The sequence below is a fragment of the Plecotus auritus genome (assembly GCF_963455305.1).
Source record: "Plecotus auritus genome assembly, chromosome: 2".
NCBI lineage: Eukaryota > Metazoa > Chordata > Mammalia > Chiroptera > Vespertilionidae > Plecotus > Plecotus auritus.
Window position 1 is genome coordinate 43,115,841 of NC_137771.1, and position 19,677 is coordinate 43,135,517.

The following is a 19,677-nucleotide window of genomic DNA, read 5'->3' on the forward strand; positions in this document are numbered from 1 at the left end:
TAAAAAATATTCAAGGCATATAAAAATAGAAGGCATGTTACCTCCCTCATTTCTGATATGTTTCAAGACTTCAGTGCTCAAGGATGGTTAAGGCCAAATAACTATCCCTGATTATTGAGAAGGGACATTTGATTTTGAGATGGGGATTTTTTCATTTTTGTACTGGATTTTTATTCTCTTTCTCACCTATAGAATAAGTTATTTTGTAATTAAAATTAAATTATGAGACAAATTATAGTTAGTTGCTGGATCACTTTCTTTATAATTTTCCACTTACATTGATTTTGTAGACTGTGTTCTTATATTTCAACATTTTATAAGATAAAGTGAACATACTTTTTTTTCTTTAAACAGGTAATAAAAACTTTAGATCCTAAATTAAATCCAGCATCAGCTGAAATAATGCTGCTTAGAAAGCAGTTGGCAGAGAAAGAGAGAAGAATTGAGATTCTGGAGGTAAAACTTCATATTCATACTTCTTCTCTTAATTATTCTGTATAATCCTGATAATTAACTGTTGACATATATTAGCCATTAATGATCAAGTCTCACAAGAAATTAGAAATACTCTGTTTTAGCTCTGTGTGTTCATTGCAGAGCATCTCACTGGCCCACGAGATTGGTCTCTGCAGTTTGTGTTCCCTGCTGCATTTTATCTCCCTCCCTCATAACAGCCAGTTTATGGATGTCTCTTATGAGTTTTTAATAGACTCCACTATCACACTCCTTTTAAAATTATGTGGATGAGAGTTCATTCAGAAAAAAAAGAAGAAGAAGAAGGAAATGAAAGAAAGAAACCAAGCTCACCTTTTAAATAGAGAACTGTATTCAGTTCACCAAATATATCTTATCTCTTCTCTCTGGTCCCATAGGGACCCAAACAAACTTACTAGGTGGAATTCCTGAGAGAAGGAAGTACTTCAAAATCCCCGTAAGCCCTTGAATAAGTGCCAGTTTGTTACTGACCATGCAAAGTTATGGTGGTAGTAACATCTTTAAATTTTAGAGTTATTTTTATATCAGTGGTTATGTTATTTTTATGAACTTGGGGAAGTATGTCAGTATGGAATTGTATATTCTTAGATTTTTATAATGGGCATGTTCTACTTTTCTTTGCAAAGTGTTTCACGAAACTACTGTTCTTAATACTGTGTTGAGATTTGATGTTATTCTTGAAGTCAGTATATACTTCCTCATAATCACATACGGGTAATTGCAGAGCCCTGTTGAATTCTATATACTCACATTGAAATTCTCATAATTGATAATTGGTTTCTATTTGAATCAAATAGGAATGCTTTATTTCAAAGAAACACGTTATGTTCACTTACCACTTTCTTCGTGTTATTTCTGAGCCAGTAGATATGGGCTGTGGTAAAAATATTTTGTTTAAAGATTTAAAGACTTGAATACCCAGAATACACAATAGCCTTAGGTGTATTTTCTATAAGTTCCCGTTCAGGCCATATTGGCTGTTATAAAAAGCACTGGTTAGGGGGTATCTCTGCAGAAATGCTGTTCATTCTTAAGGATTCAACTCAGATAGATGTCTTCCTGGGTAAAACTTTCCCTGGATTCCTTAAGCAAAATTAATTCTCTCTCCAGCGTTTGTCCATGCACTATGAACTCATGAATTCATTCCACAGTAGTGTTCTTTGAATTAGGCTAGAAGGCTGTGAATTGAGGCCAGAGGCTGTATCTTATATCTCTGTACTCCCACCATTAAATATTACATAAATCAGCGGCCAAGTTGTCAGCTTTATTAGTAACTTAAAGTGATCATCTTTCTCCCTGGCCAGTGTGACTCAGTTAGTTGGTGTCATCCCAAGCACCTATAGGTTGCTGGTTTGATTACCGGTCAGGGCAGTCAATGTCTGGATTAAAAGCTTGATCCCCTGTAGTGGGTGTGCAGGAGGCAGCCGTTCAATGTTTCTCACATCAATGTTTCTCTCTCTCTCTAAAAAAAAAAAAAAAAAAAAATCAATTAAAAAAAAAGTAATCACCATTCCTCTCTGGTCCAAGTAATGAGACTTGGACTGAGTCTCTGAAATCTAAGTTGCTCTGACTATTCACTTCCCATCAAAAGCCAGTGAGAATGGACAGCATTGTTGGTGCTTGAAATGCAGCTACCCAACATGTATGATGACAGAGTGGTGCCTCTATCTCTAGGGCTCTAAGTCACACAGCATTTGGGCCTTTAATTTATGTGTATTTATCTGTACACTGAAGAAAGGCATCTTGCCTCCCTCATTTTCTGTATGCTTTTTGTATCATCAGCATCTTGCTGTGAAAACATTCAAATGTTTTAAGGTTATGATTTTTTTAATGAATCAACTATATCTGGTACTCAGTAAAATAATAAAAGTAGTTGTATTAGAGTAATTAAGAAATGGATATCTGTCACTAAGGTGGCTTGTAACTATGACCACAGGCAATGTAGTACTCAGGTCATTAAGAACTGAGAGATAAAAACCCACACTAAGCCTTATAGGAGATTTAAAGGATTTTCTGGGATATTTTTTATTACATCCTTCTTCTCCTTAGTTTTTACTCTTCAGAATAGATGCAGCTCTGTTTTGTTACCTAAACCAGTTGTTACTTTTTTCTAGATATAAAGGATAGTAGCATAAGAATCACTAGTTCTTGTGGGCTTTGTTTTTGTTTTTTAATACCTGTTTTACCAGTAAAATTCCTGAAATAAAGATTTACAGGTTGCATTCTTACTCCTTTATAAAGCTATTATACATGCATTTCTCCATGATTGAATCTGTTTCGACAATTTTTTATACCTCAAAATGCATTCACCAAATTCTTTCAATAATGAACATATGAAGAAATGTTGTTACTATTTTTAGTAATTTGGGGGATTTTAGTAGTCTTCCTTTCTTTTTCCAGAGTGAATGTAAAGTAGCAAAATTCCGTGATTATGAAGAAAAACTAATTGTTTCTGCCTGGTATAATAAGGTGAGTTGAAATTCAGCCAATGATTGCATGTTTAGAACAGTGTTTATCAAACATTTTGATCAGGAAACATTGATGAAAATGTATTTATACCACAGATGAATATATACACATATTATATATGTAAACAAGTTACCCTATGTGCATTGCATTCAGGTATTTTCTGTTATACTCTTTTTTTTTTTTAAATGTTGGTCATAATTCCAATTAACTATATATTTTAGTTTAATGTGTTTAGTTGATTTTTACTTTTTCAAAATCAGTAAATTGATCTCATGACTCATCCACCTTTACTTAAAGCACATTAAGTGTACATGCAACAATCCATAAATATTTTTAAAATTGCATTATTTGAGTTAAAACATTATATTTGTGTTCCATAAAAGGTTTCTTTAGAAATGTGAATATCTGTGTAATGCACCATGAAGTGCTTCTAATAATCAGCATTTATTTTAACATCCCCTGAAGCCTCTCAATGTGTCCTTTAATGTATTCGTTGTGGTTTTTTTTTTTAAATCCAGGGACTACTCCTCAGTAATTGTCCTTACAAGGAGAAAAATAGTATAAAATAATTTAAAATGGTTTTGCTTTTTTACTCTGAATATCTGTAGAATGTTTTCAAGAAAAGTAGCACTTCATGGTTCTTTTGGGTTATTCTAATCAGCTAGGATAGATATTAACACAAGCACAACCTACCATAGGTGCTTCTTATTTAGTATGAGAGAATATCAATTTATACACCCCCCTGTGCTTCACCACATAGAACTAGTTGTCCCTCCTCAGACATACTTTGTTTCTTTCATGCCATCAAACTTTTTGTTCTCTTTCCTTCACTGCTCTATTTGGTAAAATCTGACTTAATTTAACAAGGCTTTGAAGGAAATTACTTGTGAAGTGTTCCCAGAATCTTCCATCATGGGTTAATCATCCTAGTTAATACAGAGGACTATGGATTATTTTCTTTGTTCTCCTGTGGCCCTTTAAAAAAAAAAAAAAAAAAAAAAAATATATATATATATATATATATATATATATATATATATATTCATCATCATTAATCCTTCCTCCACCTCCACTACCTCCTCCCCATGCAATCACCACACTGTTGTCCATGAGTTCTTTTTTTTTTTGTTTTTTTGCTCAATTCCTCCACCATCCCCCAGCTGCTCTCATGCCAGAGCTGTCAATCTTCTCTCTATCTATGAGTCTGTCTCTATTTTGCTTGTTATCTCAGTTTATTCATTAGATTCCACATATGAGTGAAATCATATGGTACTTGTCTCTCTCTGACTGGCTTATTTCACTTAGTATAATATTCTCCAGGTCCATCCATGCTGTCTCAAGGATAAAATTTTCTTTTTACGGCCAACTGGTATTCCATTGTGTAAATGTACCAGAGCTTTTTTATCAACTCATCTGCTGATGGATACTTGGATTGCTTCCAAATCATGGCCATTGTAAATAACATTACAATGAACATAGGGGTGAATATATTATTTTGAATTAGTGTTTCTGGTTTCTTCAGATAAATTCCCAGAAGTGGAATCACTGGGTCATAAGGCAGTTCCATTTTTAATTTTTTGAAGTGTCTCCATACTGCTTTCCACAGTGGCTGCACTAGTCTTTATTCCCACCTTGTTTGTTGATATATTAATGATAGCCATTCTGATATCTCACTGTGGTGTTAATTTACATCTCTCTGATGATTAGTGAACTTGAGCATCTTTTCATATGTCTATTGGCCATCTATATGTCCTTTTTGTTCTTTAATTGGATTGTTTGTTTTTATTTGGTGTTGAGTTTATAAGTTATTTATAAATTTTGGATATTAACCCCTTATCAAATGTATGGGAAAATATGTTCTCCCATTCAGTGGATTGTCTTTTCATTTTATAGATGGTTTCCTTTGTTATGAAAAAACTTTTTAGTTTGATGTAGTTCTATTCATTTTTCTTTTGTTTCCCTTGCCCTAGGAGATATATCAGAAAAAATATTGCTACGAGAAATGGCCGTAATTTTACTGCCTATGTTTTCTTCTAGGATTTTTATGAGCCTAATATTTAAATCTGTAATCCATTTTTAGTTTATTCTTGTGTGTGGTGTAAGGAGATGGTCTGGTTTCTTTTCTTTTTTTTTTTTTTTTTTTTTTGCATTTATCTGTGCAATTTTCCAACACTTTTATTAATAGATTGGCTTTACCCCATTGCATGTTTTTGCCTCCTTTGTTCAGATATTGCTGTAAAGGCATGGGGTTATTTCTGGACTATCTCTTCTGTTCCATTGATCTATATGACTTTCTTTTTTTATGCCAGTAGTACTATACTGTTTTTTAAAAGTGTTTTTAAAAATATGTTTTTATTGATTTAAGGGAGAGGGAGAAAGAGATAGAAGCATCAATGATGAGAGAGAATCATCGATTGGCTGCCTCCTGCAAGCCCTCTATTGGGGATGAAGCCCACAACCCAGGCATGTGTCCTAACCAGTAATCGAACCATGACCTCCTGATTCATGGGTTAACACTCAACTGCTGAGCCACACCAGCTGAGCCCCATGCTTTTTTGATAACTATGGCCTTGTAGTACAGTTTGATGATAGGTAGTATGAGTCCTCCCACTTTGTTCTTTTTTCTCATGATCATATTGCTATTTGGGGTCTTTTGTGGTTCCATATAAAATTTGGGAATAATTCTGTGACATATGCCATTGGTATCTTGATAGAAATTGCATTGAATTCATAGATTGCTCTGGGTAGTATGGACATTTTAATGATATTAATTCTTCCTGTTCATGAACAAGGTATATGCTTCCACTTATTTGCATCTTCTTCAGTTTATTTCTTTGGTGTCTTATACTTTTCCAAGTACAGGTCTTTTACATTCTTGGTTAAATTTATTCCTGGGTATTTTATTCTTTTTGAAGCAATTTTGAATGAGATTGTTTTCTTAGTTTTCCTTTCTGATAGTTCATTATGCCTCCCAGTCTTACTAGGGTGGCCTTATGTAGTAGGTGTCCTGTGGGACCCAATGGTCCAGTCTCCTTGATCACCTGAGCTGGTGCTCTGTGAATGTTCCTTGTGTGTGTTATGTGGGCCCTCTTGTTGTAATTGAGTCTTGATTACTATTAGCCTGTTTGTGCGTCCGTTTGACTCTCAGGCTGTCCAGCTGTGAGGCTTAAGCACCAAGGCATTATGCAAACTGTTGTGCAGCTCTGCTAATCACATGAAATGGAATTTGGCTCAGCAGGGTTTGATGCCTGACAATATCTTCCTGAAGAAATGTTGCTTGTGAAGCCTATTAGATTCTTCTCTGTTGTTGTCTGAAGCTGGCCACTGGGTGTATTGGTTCTGGGCCTCTTGAGGGGGATTCAGCTACAGGCCTATGTCAGGCACTGCCTATGACTGACTCTGGGCAACCTGTTTGCTGCTGTCAGTGATCCACAGCTTGTGGCTCCCCTTGCTGGACCTAGGTGCATGCAGAAAGCACCAAGCTGAGCACCAAGGCTGGCTTTGTTTCAGAGTACCCAGAGGTCCACCTCTGCTTGTAGGCTGCCTGGTAGGCTTAGTTACTGAAAGAACCTCAGGTTGTACTCCTCAGCAGGGTGTAACTCCACAGGGTAGGACAAGAGGCATGCAGCAGGTAGGGCTATTGCTTACCCCCAGGCTGATGCCACATGGAGGGGAATGCTTTGCTGGAGAAAGATGGCTTCTGCAGTATGTAGGAATGACTCAGCACAGGGATCCTGGCGGCTAACCCTTCAGCTCTCTCCCCAGAGCCACCAACCCTAGACTCTCCTCATGCAGCTCCAGTTCACTCTGCCCTCTCTCTGCTAGAGCCAGGGTGAGTGGCTGCAAACGAAATATTGTGTGTTGACTCTTTAAGAGGGAGACAGAAACCCCACTGCTTTTCACAGCCAGGTGTTATGTGGGCTCCTTTCCCAGTTCTGTTGTTCTAGGCTTGGGAGCCTGCATTGGGGTTTAGACTCTACACTTCTCAGGGACAATAACTGCCCCACACTCCCACAGCTGAGATATTCCTCGAGAAATTTAGCTGCTCCCCATAGGAGCCCAGCCAGCCTTCTCCTGCCTCTGCACTTCCTACCATTCTTGGTGTGACTTCTTCTATAAGTCTGTGGTTATAAGGCTTCTCTCCAGCTAGTCTTCAGTTGGTTATTCAAGATGATTTTTTTCATACTTTAGTTGTAATTCCATTTTGGTCCGGGGAGGAGGTTAGTGTAGCTTCCACCTAAACTGCCGCCATCTTCCCAGATCTCTGTGGCCTTTTGGTACATAAATCATTAAAAATATTAAAGCTAAATAATACATTATTCATTCATTTTTCAAGTTACATGTTTTGAGCATCTACTTGATTCTGTGTCTTATACTAATCACTATTCTCAGTTCAGTAAAATTGTGTGATGTGGTCTAGTGAGAAAGAAGTAATGATTTCCCTTACTAAGAAACCCAATAGCCACAACTATAGTAATTTTGTCAGGTATCAATACATAGATAGATCATAGTAAATTTGAACTATATTGTGGTTCTCAAAGTTAAGCATGCATCTGAAGACTTTGTTAAAATATTGGGACTCTCCTACAGAGCTGCTTACTAGGTCTGGGTAGCATTTACAGGTAGAACATTTTTTTTTTAACAAATTCTCATTGGTGCTAATGTTAATCCAGGGGTCACACTTAGGGTAACCTTTGACCCAAGCTTTTATATTGTGTTATGGGTGCTCATTGTGGGTGGAGTGATTGCCCAAACACAGAATTTTGCTTTGGAACCTTTTTATTTTAATTGTTCTTATAATTAAAGTTAGTTCTAGAGCATTATTTTAAGGTGCTGTTTTTAATGATTTTATATTTAGTGAATTAACATAGAGAAACTAGGTTTTATGTCCTTATTTTCTTCTTACTAGCAGTACTAGGTACAGATGAATTAACTTCTGCACTCTTATTCTTTAAATTAAAAAATGAGGCAAACACCAGCTTTGTAGTATTGTTTCAAGGATTAAATAACTTTATGTATGTAGAAAGTACTTTAAACTCTAACTCTAAGTAGTCATTTTTTTTTTATTTTTGTTCAGAGTCTAGCATTCCAGAAACTGGGGATGGAATCTAGACTTGTGAGCAGCAGCGGGGCTGGCAAAGACCCTGCTGCATGTCCTCCTGCACGGTCTTTCCTAGCACAGCAGCGGCACATCACCAACTCCCGAAGAAATCTCTCTGTTAAAATTCCTGCTGCAACCTCTGATTAAACTGCTAAAGACAACAAGCAGAAGTGCCCTTAAAATAGTTTGTGTCTTTCAACCAACTACCAGACTGAAAAAAAAGATGTTTATGATGCTGGATATCAGCTGTTCAAGAGGCACAGAATTAAGTTTGCTGGCTGACTTTGAAAGCAAAATATAGAATTAGCTATTTCTCTGAGGGAGCACATTTGAATAATTAGAAGATGTAATTAGGCACCCACCTAAACATTTGTGTTTTGAGACTATTATAGTTTCAAATTGACTTTGTATATTTTAGTTTAGTGTTTTCATTTGTGTCAGTAAATTGGTTAATTTGCAATGTGTAATCAGTAATAAGTAATTTAAAAATGCATCTATATTCATTTTATTGTTTTGGTCCATATAAAAATAACCTTAAGGTAGGCACATGTAGAACTATAAAAGAGTTGTATTTTTTTACTTGATATATACAAGGCTTGACCTCTAGCCTCTAACTCTGTCATTGAATGGGTATATCTTATCGTGAAGTAGAAGATACGACATTTGGAAGTTTTGATTGTTGAAATGACTTTGTTATAGCAAAGTGACTAATAGTAAGTTTTGCAGATTCAGAAGAGGTTATATACTTCTGTTACCTACTATAAACAGGGCTTTTATGGTGGAAATGGGAAGGGTAAGTGGATAAACTGATTTTCTGATGGGAAACAAGCTAAAAATATACTTTGTGTGAAACATCCACGTGCTCTTTAATATAATTAATAACGATAATAATTGTTTTACTTTTAAGCATAAAATTATCAGGATTTCTGCTAAAAATGCTATAATAATTTTGCCTCCTAAGAAGAAATGGTGTAGCAATGAAACAATTTGGAATCAAATTAATTTTGTTTAATAAGAAAACAATCTGTCTTGGGCTGAGTTTATGGTATTCAGTTCGTTTCTGCCTAAAGCCTGTTGTTTTCAAAGGTGTTGTTGGCCATGTAATCAGTAGCAGGTAAATCAGCTCTGCCCTTAAGAATGAAATCAGTAGCCATACACAGTATGTAAACCAAATAGGCGTGGTTGTATTTCAGTAAAACTTACAAAAACTGGTGTTAAGTTCATATTTGGCCTGCAGGCTGTAGACCTCCTTGGGTCTAGAGTATATTCTTAGCCTTTCCTTGAAAATATAAATATTGTTCCATTTGCAGTATTACTTATTTAGATTCTTGGTTTTTTGATCCTCTACCAGTAAATTTTTTTTAAATTACTGAAAATACAAGAATTGCTTTCATACTGTATTTTGGTCTCTGAAATAGGGCACATCTGTCAGGATATTTTGTTTTATCAGGGTTACTTCTGTTGACTACCTCTTAGATTTTGGTGTCTTTTTTCAGTGCAGTTTTAGAGTTGGTTTGCTTCTTCATATAACCTTATAGTCTCTGCGTGCCTGTGACTTTTGGTGAAATGAAAATGTATTAGCATGCCAATTAAAATTTTCTAAATATATGGTATTTTAGAATATTTTGGTCAGTGTAAGACATGAGCTCCTTTGGTATTTACTACTTGCTTATAATTGAAAATTTACAACCTTGTCAAGCTCCCTTTTAATGAAATTTATTGTAAAACATCAATGCCAATAAATTAATATTTTCACAATTCAATTGCTCACAAATTTTCGATTATACTTGGAATTTCTAAGTAATTTGTGCAATTTATGAATAAGGACTTAAAGCTAGATTCTTTTAATAGAGAAAAAGCAAATTTTGTGATTTACTACTTTTCTAGTTTATAAGTAGAATTTAAATTGCTTGATACATAAGTATTTATACAATACTAATGTAATTTAAAGTTCTATATTATTGTGATTTAATCATATGGAAATTCAGGAATTGATCAGAAGTGAGATTGTTTTCCACATCTGGTTAATAGAGTGAGATTGACACCCTGTGGGTGGTAAAGCATCATACATATGCCTCATAAACCATGAATTATACATGTCTGTGTTACAACTGATGCTTAAGTGCATATACCAGGGAAGGGAAATTTAGCATTTATCTTATGTGGTAATGAGTTGAATGTCCCAGTGATAATAAAACCACAGATCATTTGGAAATTATCTTTAATTTTGAGCATTTGATGTGTAATTAATATTACTTTCTCTTTTTAAAATAATTATGTATACATATGGCAATGATGTTTACCCTGAGATTAACTTAATGTGTTGAGAAATATTTTAAGTTCACTGTATTTTTTTAATAAATAAGGCTGCTGAACTAATGATTTAGTATAGGTTAAAAATTAATGTCTTGCCCTGGCTAGTGTCTCTAAGTGGTTAGAGCACTGGTGCATGCACCAAAGGGTCTCGGGTTCCATACTCCATCAAGGGTGCATACGGGGGTTGCAGGTTCAATCCCCAGTCCAGGTTCGGGTGCGTGCAGCAAGCAACCAACCAATATTTCTCTCTCTCTTCCCCTTTCCCCTCATTATCTTCCCCCTCCTCCCCTCCCTTCCACTTTCTCTAAAAATCAATGGGAAAAATACCTTCGGGTGAGATTTAACAACAGAAAAGAATTAAATTATTGTCTAGAAACATTAAACTGGGCATTCCTCATGAAGGTATCATGTTGGATACTAGAGTGCTGATTTGAATGTTAGATAATGCTTGTACACCTATACCTGTTTCTGTATAGTGGCACATCTGGCTCTATGGGGTGGTTTTTAGGGCACAATACTACCGTGTTAGGTTCTCTCTGTGTATATTTAACAAGAACCATTCCGCTGTAAAATGAGTGTATATGGTTGTATGCATACAGTCTTATTGTGAACCTGTACATTGCGAAAAAGTCGTTTGGGAATTTGTAAAGCACTAAAGCACAACCACAAAAGACAATGGTGTGCAGTTATTAAACATGATGTAGCTTAATTGTAATGTTTAGTTTATAAAAGGTCCTTTCTATTTTCCATGGCAAAGACTTTGACACTTGAAAAATAGAAGCAATATTTGATTTATTTTTGTAAGTATTTAGAATATTTTAAATAAATGATTGTCCAATAACAGTATAATGTTGTAAAGTGTTTTAGTAAATAAAGTCTCTGATTCTGTGTGATGGTTATGATTGATTTTTATTAGGTACAGGTACACGTTTATTTGCTGCTTTAAAGGACTTAAAATATTTAGATCAGAAAAGGAAAATAATAGCACGAATTTAATTTTTTTAATGTTGTTATATGTTTGAGTTTTTTTGGTAAATGAGTAGATGTGTAAAAGTAATTTTTTGGTTTGTCCAGTTACATCTCCAGTTTCACTACTGGAATCTAGGCATTTTGTATTATGTGGATTCAAAACATTTCTGTGTTTTCTTTGGCAGAGGTTGCTACTTATCTTTTAATTTCCATTCTCTCGTTTGTCTTTTTGTAATAGAACCCCATATTTTAGCTTGTTAATTTACCTTACATCTAGGGAGAAAAAATAAGTACTTCTTGGACTCCCTTATAACTTAGGTAGGGTCATTTCACTGAGTTCCGGCCGAAATGTGAATAGTAGTGATGTGTTCCTATTAAAAGAATGGGTATGTTTGCCCCAGCCCTTTCCCCTTCTAGAATGTCATGGTCTGAAGGTGACTGTCAAGGACAGTGGACCAACAAGGAAGAAAGGACTTGCATCCTTGAAATCACCACCTTGCCATATCAGCTGCGGACCTGCAGTCCATATTTCTCTTATTTAAGCAAGCGGTTTTTCATAGCTATTTTATTTTGGGGTCTCTCTCTTCTGGCATCTTATTTTATTTCCCTATCTACACAGGCTTGTTAAAATAAGTTGTGAAACTTTTTGAAAAGTGCAGGTGCTCCATGTTCTTGGATTATGTTTTGGAAAGGTTTAATTCCCTTGGTGTTAGTGGAGGCTCAATAAATGTTTGTTTAATGCCAAGAGTAAAGTTAATGTGCCAGATATGCAAAGGTGGAGACAAAAGTGAAGTTCTGTCTCACTTTAGGTAGATCTTCATGATCCCCGAAGACCACAATTCTCTAAATTTAACTTTCTGGACTGGCCTAACATCACATAATGTTATGAGTGGTTCATTAAGAGCGACTCAAGGTTCTAGACCTGCACTGACCAATATGGGGGCTGCTAGCCACATTAGATACTTAATCATAAATTTTAATGAAATTTTATTTCCTCATTACAGCCACACATGGCCATGGCTACGATATTGGACAGTGCAGATAGAGAACATTTCTGTCATCACAGAAGATTCTCATGGATAGCTCTGTTCCAGAGGCCTAGGTTGAATGGACACATTCTGTATTTCTTGGAAATTCCCCATGATGTGGGATCACACACATGTAGTGAGGTGAAGCTTTCAGACATATCCCTGCACAGTGACACACCCAGGGAGAGAGCCGCAGTGGGTTCTTCAGCTGGCTATGGTTCTGATGGTGAAATGCTCTCTCCATCCTTTGCTCAACTGGCTGCAGCAGCTTGCTCTCAGGACCTGGTAAATGCTACATTTTAGACCTCTTGCTTCAGCTTTAACATTCCCCTCTTCCATAAATGCTTCCGTAATTTCTCAAACAAGGTGAGAAATCCATTTTTCTAAAACTTGAAGTCTTTGTCTTAGTGACCTTAATTAATCTTACATACTTTTTAAAAACATCTGTCCCTCTAGACCAGCCGTGGGCAAACTACGGCCTGCGGGCCGGATCCAGCCCGTTCGGCTGTTCTATCCGGCCCGCGGAGCCGAAAGAGCGGAGGGTTCTCTTGCTCTCCCCTCCACTCCTTTACTTTGAATTTATATTAGTTCACACAAACACTCCATCCATGCTTTTGTTCCGGCCCTCCGGTCCAGTTTAAGAACCCATTGTGGCCGGCCCTCAAGTCAAAAAGTTTGCCCACCCCCGCTCTAGACTAAGTTTATTTTTAATCCTCACTCAAGGATATTTTTTCCATTGACTTTTAGAGTATAAAGGAAGGGAAAAGGGAAAGGAGGGAAGAAGGGGGAAAGAGAGAGAGAAACATCAATGTGAGAGAGACACATCGATTGGTTGCCTAAGCCCCAACTGGGGACAGGGATGAACCTGCAACCTAGGTACATGCGCTTGACCAGGAATTGAACCCGGATCCCCTCAGTCCATATGCCAATGTTCTAACCACTGAGAAAACGGGCCAGAGCTAGACTAAGTTTCTTGAAGTCGGGGACTATAGCTTGTCTCTGTTTCCCTATGGCACTTGGAACACTGTCTTCCACAAAGTCAGCAAATATGTACCGGCTGAACTAGACTTGCTGGTGATGGACAGCATATTTTCTGTAGAAATCAGTCTCAAGATGCTCTTGAAGGAATTGGAAGAGTGCATTGGAAGGAGCACCTACATAGGCAAGAAATTAACAGATCACGATATTTTATTTCAGCCCCACAACTAACCAGCACCTATCCCTAAGCCTCTTCCTTGGTTTTACCACAAGTCATATTTTTATAGGCACTTTCAATGAGATAATATGCACATACCATATGAACACATTTAAAGTGTATAAATCAGAAGTTTGTAGGATATTCACAGTTGTGTGACCATCACCATTCTCTAAAAACATTATGTCACCTCAAATAGAAACCCTGTAGCCATGAGCGTCTGCTCTGCTACTCCCCTCCTCCTAGCCCTGAGTACCACTAGTCTACTTTCTCTGCCTATTTTGGGTATTTCATATACATGGAATCATACAAAAGGTGAGCTTTCGTGAATAGACAAGTATGTTTTTAAGGTTCATTCATTCTGTAGTATGCATCAGTACTTCATTTCTTTTTATCGCTGAATAATATTTTGTTACATGTTTGTGCCACATTTTGTTTAGTTGTTCATTAGTTGATGGATTTTCGGGTTCTAGCTATTCTGAATAATTCTGCTATGAACATTCATGTCCACGTTTTTGTGTGGAAATAGGTTTCATTTATCTTGGATATATACCGCCACAGTCTAATTATGTCCCTTTAAAACTCTTATGTTGAAATCCTGCCCCCTAAGGTGGTAGAAATTAGGAGGTGTGACCTTTGGGAGGCGATTAGATCATGAAGGCTCATAAATGGGATTAGTGCCCTTATAACAGGCCTGAGAAAACCTCCCTTCCCCTCCCACCATGTGAGGACACAACAAGAAGGTGCTGTCCCTGAATCAGAAGGTAGGCCCTTGCCACACACCAGATCTGCCGGCACCTTCATCTTGGCCATCCTGCCTCCTGCACTGTGAGAAAAACATTCTTGTTGTATATAACATACCCAGTTTATAGTATTTTGTTATAGCAGTTCAATTGATACATATACTTGCGAATGAAGCTGCTGGGTCGTATAATAAATCCATGTTGAACATTTTGAGGAACTGACAGACTGTTTTCTAAAGTGCCTGCAACATTTCACAATTCTACCGGCAATGTGAGTTCCAGTTTGTCCACATCCTCACCTAAAATAGCTATTATTTTAGCTATCCTACTGTGTGATGTGGTATTTCATTGTAGTTTTGAGTGGCACTTCCCTAATAATTAATGAGGTTGACCATAGTTTGATATTTAATTACTCATTCGGTTCTATATCATCTTTAAAGAAATGCTTATTCAAATTATTTTCCAGTTTTTTAATTAGTCTATTTGTATTGTTTTTTTATTGTGGATCCAAATTCTTATTAGATATGTGACTTATAAATAATTTTATACTGTCCTGTGGGTTGTCTCTTCATTCTTTTGGAAGTTTTGTTTGTAGAACAAAATACTTTAATTTTGACGAATTCCGGTTTATCAATTTTTTTCTTTTTTACTTGTGCTTTTGGTGTTATATTTAAGAAACCCAAAGTCAGGAAGATTTTCTTCTATGCTTATTTTAGGATTTTTATAAGTTTACATCCTATACTAGCCTGTGAGACATTTTGAGATAATTTTTACATATGATGTGAGGTAGAGGTTCAATTTTGTTTTGCTGCATGTGGATATCAACTTCTTCCAATACAGCTTTTTGAAAAGATTATTCTTTCTCCACTGAATTGTCTTGGCCCCCTTGTTGAAAGTCACCTGGCCTTTCCTGAATGCTTTTATTCCTAAACACTCAAGTCTAGTGCCTTGGTCTACACGTCTACCCTTGTACCAGTACCACACAATTGTGATTACCATAGCTCTGTAGTAAGTTTTAAAATTAGGAAGTATGAGTCCTAAATTTTCTTTTTCAGGATTGTTTTGGCTATTTTAAAATGCCACAGAGCTCACTTCTTACTGAGATCCGGCTTTTTTTTTTTTTTTTTTTTTTTTTCTTAAGTCCTTAGATTGTTGCAAGAATTCAGTTAATCTCCATAGTTCTGGAAATGTTGATTTTGACAAGTTTGCTAGTCTTCTCAGGGTTTTTAGGGAGGAGTGAATTTTGGGAGGTCACTTTGCCATTTGAGAAGTTCTTCTCTCCAGGTCAGATTTTTAGAAGTAGAAGGGGTCTTAGTGAACAATTTTTGACGTCCACATTATCCAGAATATGCAACTAAGGTGCAGAGAGGTAAACGGTTTGCTGCATAGAAACAGAAACTTCTGACACACGGAAGCATTAACATTTCTGCTCTGCCTCAGTCCCTTGGCTCCTCCCCACCCAGAGGTTCAACAAACATTTACTGAGCATCTACTATGCATCAAAACCATTAGGTACTAAACCTATGTGAGCAAGGCACAATCGTCTCTGCAAAGCTGAGTATAATTGGGAGATTACATGGCAATAGCAAATTAAAATTTTTGACTAACATTCTCAGAGAATGGATGGAGGAGGGAGCAACTGACTAGGAGAGTCAAGAAAAATGTCATTGAGGAGTTGACATCAAAGTTGAGTCTGCCAGGTGTGATTAGACGTTTCCTACAGAAAACATCTATAATAATAAAAGTGTAATATGCTAATTAGACCGGATGTCCTTCCGGAAGCTGGTGGCCAGAGGGAAGCCCAGGTCCTGGGTGCCAGAGGGAAGCTGGTGCTGTAGCCGGGGGAAGGAAGGCCTACTCTTGCAAGAATTTCGTGCATTGGACCTCTAGTACTTTATATAAAGACACGCAGATTTTAAAGGACCTATCCTGTGTAGAGAATTGGTAGTTGGGCAAGAGATGTGATTGAAGAGGTGAGTAGGTTTCAGATCCCAGAAATGGTCATACACCCAACTAAGGAGCAGGCCCGCACATAGGGCTGAACCCACTCCTGAGAACACTGTTCACCTAGACTATCAGTGACAGTGACAGCCTCCTGGGCTTTCACAATGTCGCAGCCCTGCCAAAAAACCTACAATAGTCCAGTAGTCAGTAGGGAGAAGGATTTACTGCTCTGCGAACACAACGAGGAAAAGGTCAAATTGCCAGGAAAAAAGGTAGAAAAATAAGCTCTCCAGTATCATAACTGGAGGTGTTGTTTGAAATAACCATAACAGTGTTGCAGCTAAAATTTAATCTATTATATGCCAGGTACTCTATGTCTTTTCTTTAATATATATATTAAAGTTATATTTATATATATGATATTTATATATAACATAATATAGTGTATATGTATTATAAATTCATATTTATATATTAAAGTAACTGTGTGTGTGTATGTGTGTGTGTGTGTATATATATATATATATATATATATATATATATATATATATATATTTTCCCCTTTTGTTTTGGCCTCACAGGTTTATCAGACAGACAGTTTAGGATAAGTTATGCTATAGTAACTAGCAGTCTCAAAATGTTAGTGGCTCGCAATAAAATAGGTTCATTCCTCACATCGCATATCCATTTGAATCAGCTATGGCTCTGCTCTATGTCTTTGTCACGTGGATATAGGCTGACAGGCCCTTATCTAGGACATTGCTGGTTTCATGGCAGAGAAATGGAAACATGAACTACTAGCTTACTCTTAAGCACTGAGAAGAGACTCATGGAACTTGTCTCTCATTTATTGGCCAAAGGACACGCCATTCCTGCATGTATCAGGGTGGTTATGTGTAATCATCCCACAGGGAGGAACACCACAGAGAAAGGCCACCAGAGAGGGATAGTGGCTCTTTTGACCATCATCATCAACCACACAGATATTATTTCTATTTGAAGACTGGGAAATTGGTTCAGAAAAGTAAAGTATCCTGTTTAATTTGCAAGCAAAAATTACTAAGTGTGAATACCTGGATTAAATTCAGGCCAGCATAACTTCAGAGCCCTAACCCCAGTTCATCTGACTCCCCATGCTACCCAACCCCTGCACTGAGTCTTTTAATGTTGTTTTATGTGTTATCTTTGGACACTTGATGTATTTGGGTGAAGAGAAGCCTTTTTTTCTGACCTTGACAGTTGTACTAAGCATCATCACGATTCAGTGCCAGCCCTGAAAAGTGAGCCTTTGCATTTGACCCTTTATTCTTGCTTAGTATCTGTTTCAAACGTAAGAGGGAAAGGTTGTTAGATTTTCAGAGCAGAACAGACAGCTCATGGTGCATGCACAAAAACACAGTGTGACCCAAATAGTACAAAACACCCATCTAAGAACATCAGCCTGTTCTTAAGAAATAAGCATGGGAAAATGGAATAGGTGGCCCCATTCCAAAAAGCCAGCTGGGAAATGGAACAGTGAGCTAAGGACAAGCCTGCACTTTCCACTGTGTCATTGAAGGATTATAACAGAAGTTGGCATCGGAACTGAGAAATAGGACATTGGAGTGAGGTGACAGGAGAGAGTAGTAGTGGCAGAGATCTAATTTTAGTCAATAGATACAATCTAGTGCCAGCCTACAATGACTCGACCCTTTTTAATAAAAAAAAAAGATTTTTATTGATTTCAGAGAAGGAGAGAGATATAGAAACATCATTGATGAGAGAAAATCATGGATTGGCTGCCTCCTGCATTCCCCCACACTGGGGATCGAGCCTGCAACCTGGGCAAGTGCCCTGACCGGGAATCAAACTGCGACCTCCTCATTCATAGGTCGATGCTTAACCACTTAGCCATGCGAGCCAGGCAATTCTACCTTATTTTATTCATTTTATTGGTCCCTACCGATATTCTTAATATTGAAAAAGACACTGTTCTTAACATTGAAAAAAGACATTGTTCTTAATATTGAAAAAGACACTGTTCCTGCCCTGAAGGGAATGTATTACTTAACTATTGCTGTGTAACAATGCACCTCAAAATGTTGAGGCTTAAAACAATAATCATTCATTTAGTGTTGGCAATTCAGGCTGGATTCAGTTGGGCAGTTCTTGTTTTGGATGGGATCACTCATGCATCTGCATTCAGCTGTTGGTTATGGTTGGGTCTAGTTCATCTCAGTTGGCCCTTTGCACAGCTCTGTGGTGGGCCAGCTGTCAGGGCAACATGACAGGAATAACGAGGCCATGTGTTTCTCCTCGTCCACCAGAGTAACAGGCTTGTTTAAATGGTGGTCGCAGAGTCCCAAAAGAGCAAGGAGAAGCCCTAGCTCAGAAAAGTCATTTCACCACATTCTGTTGGCCAAAGTCGGTCAGCAGGCCAGCGCAGAGGAAAGGGAAATGAACACAGAGCCCATCTCTTGATGGGGAGAAGTTGTCAAGCTACACTGAAAGGGGTGAGAATACAGAGGGGGAATTATGACTATTTTGGGAAATGAAAGTTGTTCTCACCCATCTTAAATTCCATAAAAACTCAACACGGTGATGAAACTTATGCTTCATGCTATGAAAGAGTCATTGGCACTGGACCAGCCCTTCTGTCATCAACAACCAGAAAATTAGGCAAAGTAAATAAAAATAAGTTTTCAGCTATTGGAAAACTGACATTTCAGAACTGTGATTCCCAAGAGAAAGGAACAAATGAAATGATCTCTAAAATATCTCTGGCTCTCCCTCTCTCTCAAAATCAATTTTTTAAAAACATTAGGAAAAAAACACACAAAAACAGCACCTAGAGGCCTTTTCTACACAGGGTCCTCTCATGCAAATGGCACTGGAGGGAGAAGTCTGCACTAAGCTGCCTGCCTCCTGCACTCAACTGCCTCTCTACACTATTTCTGCCATTTGAACCAGTCCTTGAGGAGTTCCTAAAATCCTGTTTAAACCAATAGGACTGAGGCTTCCCCATCCAATAAAGTGGCACAGCTATATCCCCATTAACATCTCCACCAGCCAATCAGAGCAGCTCCATTCTTACTAATAAGGCCATGCCTTTTGGACCAATCAAACTGTAAGGATTTGGAGTTTCATTTGCATGAGGATGGACCAATCAAGGAGCAGGGGCCGGGACTTCTGTCTATATAAGCCAGTTCCCCTCTGGCTCAGGAGTGCACTTTCCCTTCCCACCAAACACTGAAAACCGTGTTTCCTTGGCTAGAGCAAAAACACTAAAGACATGTCACTGTAGCAGAGGAAAACAGACTCTCACAGGGGCAGAGAGAGGCAGAGAGGAAGAGCACAGAGCAGAGGGGTAAGGCCATTGGGCCTGCTGGCCACAGGGCTGCCTCACAGCCCTGCTGTTTTCACAGCCTTGCTGTATCT

The 19,677-nt window shown here is 37.5% G+C and overlaps 1 protein-coding gene across 5 annotated transcripts in view; it reads left to right on the top strand.

Annotated features, from left to right (window-relative positions):
* The window catches only part of HOOK1 (hook microtubule tethering protein 1), a 65,941-nt gene extending 54,670 nt beyond the window's left edge, over positions 1 to 11,271 (top strand). For all 5 annotated transcript variants that reach the window (XM_080655818.1, XM_080655817.1, XM_080655820.1 and 2 more), the window contains 3 exons: positions 355 to 456; positions 2,896 to 2,964; positions 8,042 to 11,271. In XM_080655818.1, coding sequence (XP_080511944.1) covers positions 355 to 456; positions 2,896 to 2,964; positions 8,042 to 8,212 — 342 coding nt within the window. In that variant the 3' untranslated portion in view covers positions 8,213 to 11,271. The remainder of the gene's footprint in view (positions 1 to 354; positions 457 to 2,895; positions 2,965 to 8,041) is intronic.
* The last annotated feature ends 8,406 nt before the right edge of the window (positions 11,272 to 19,677 follow it).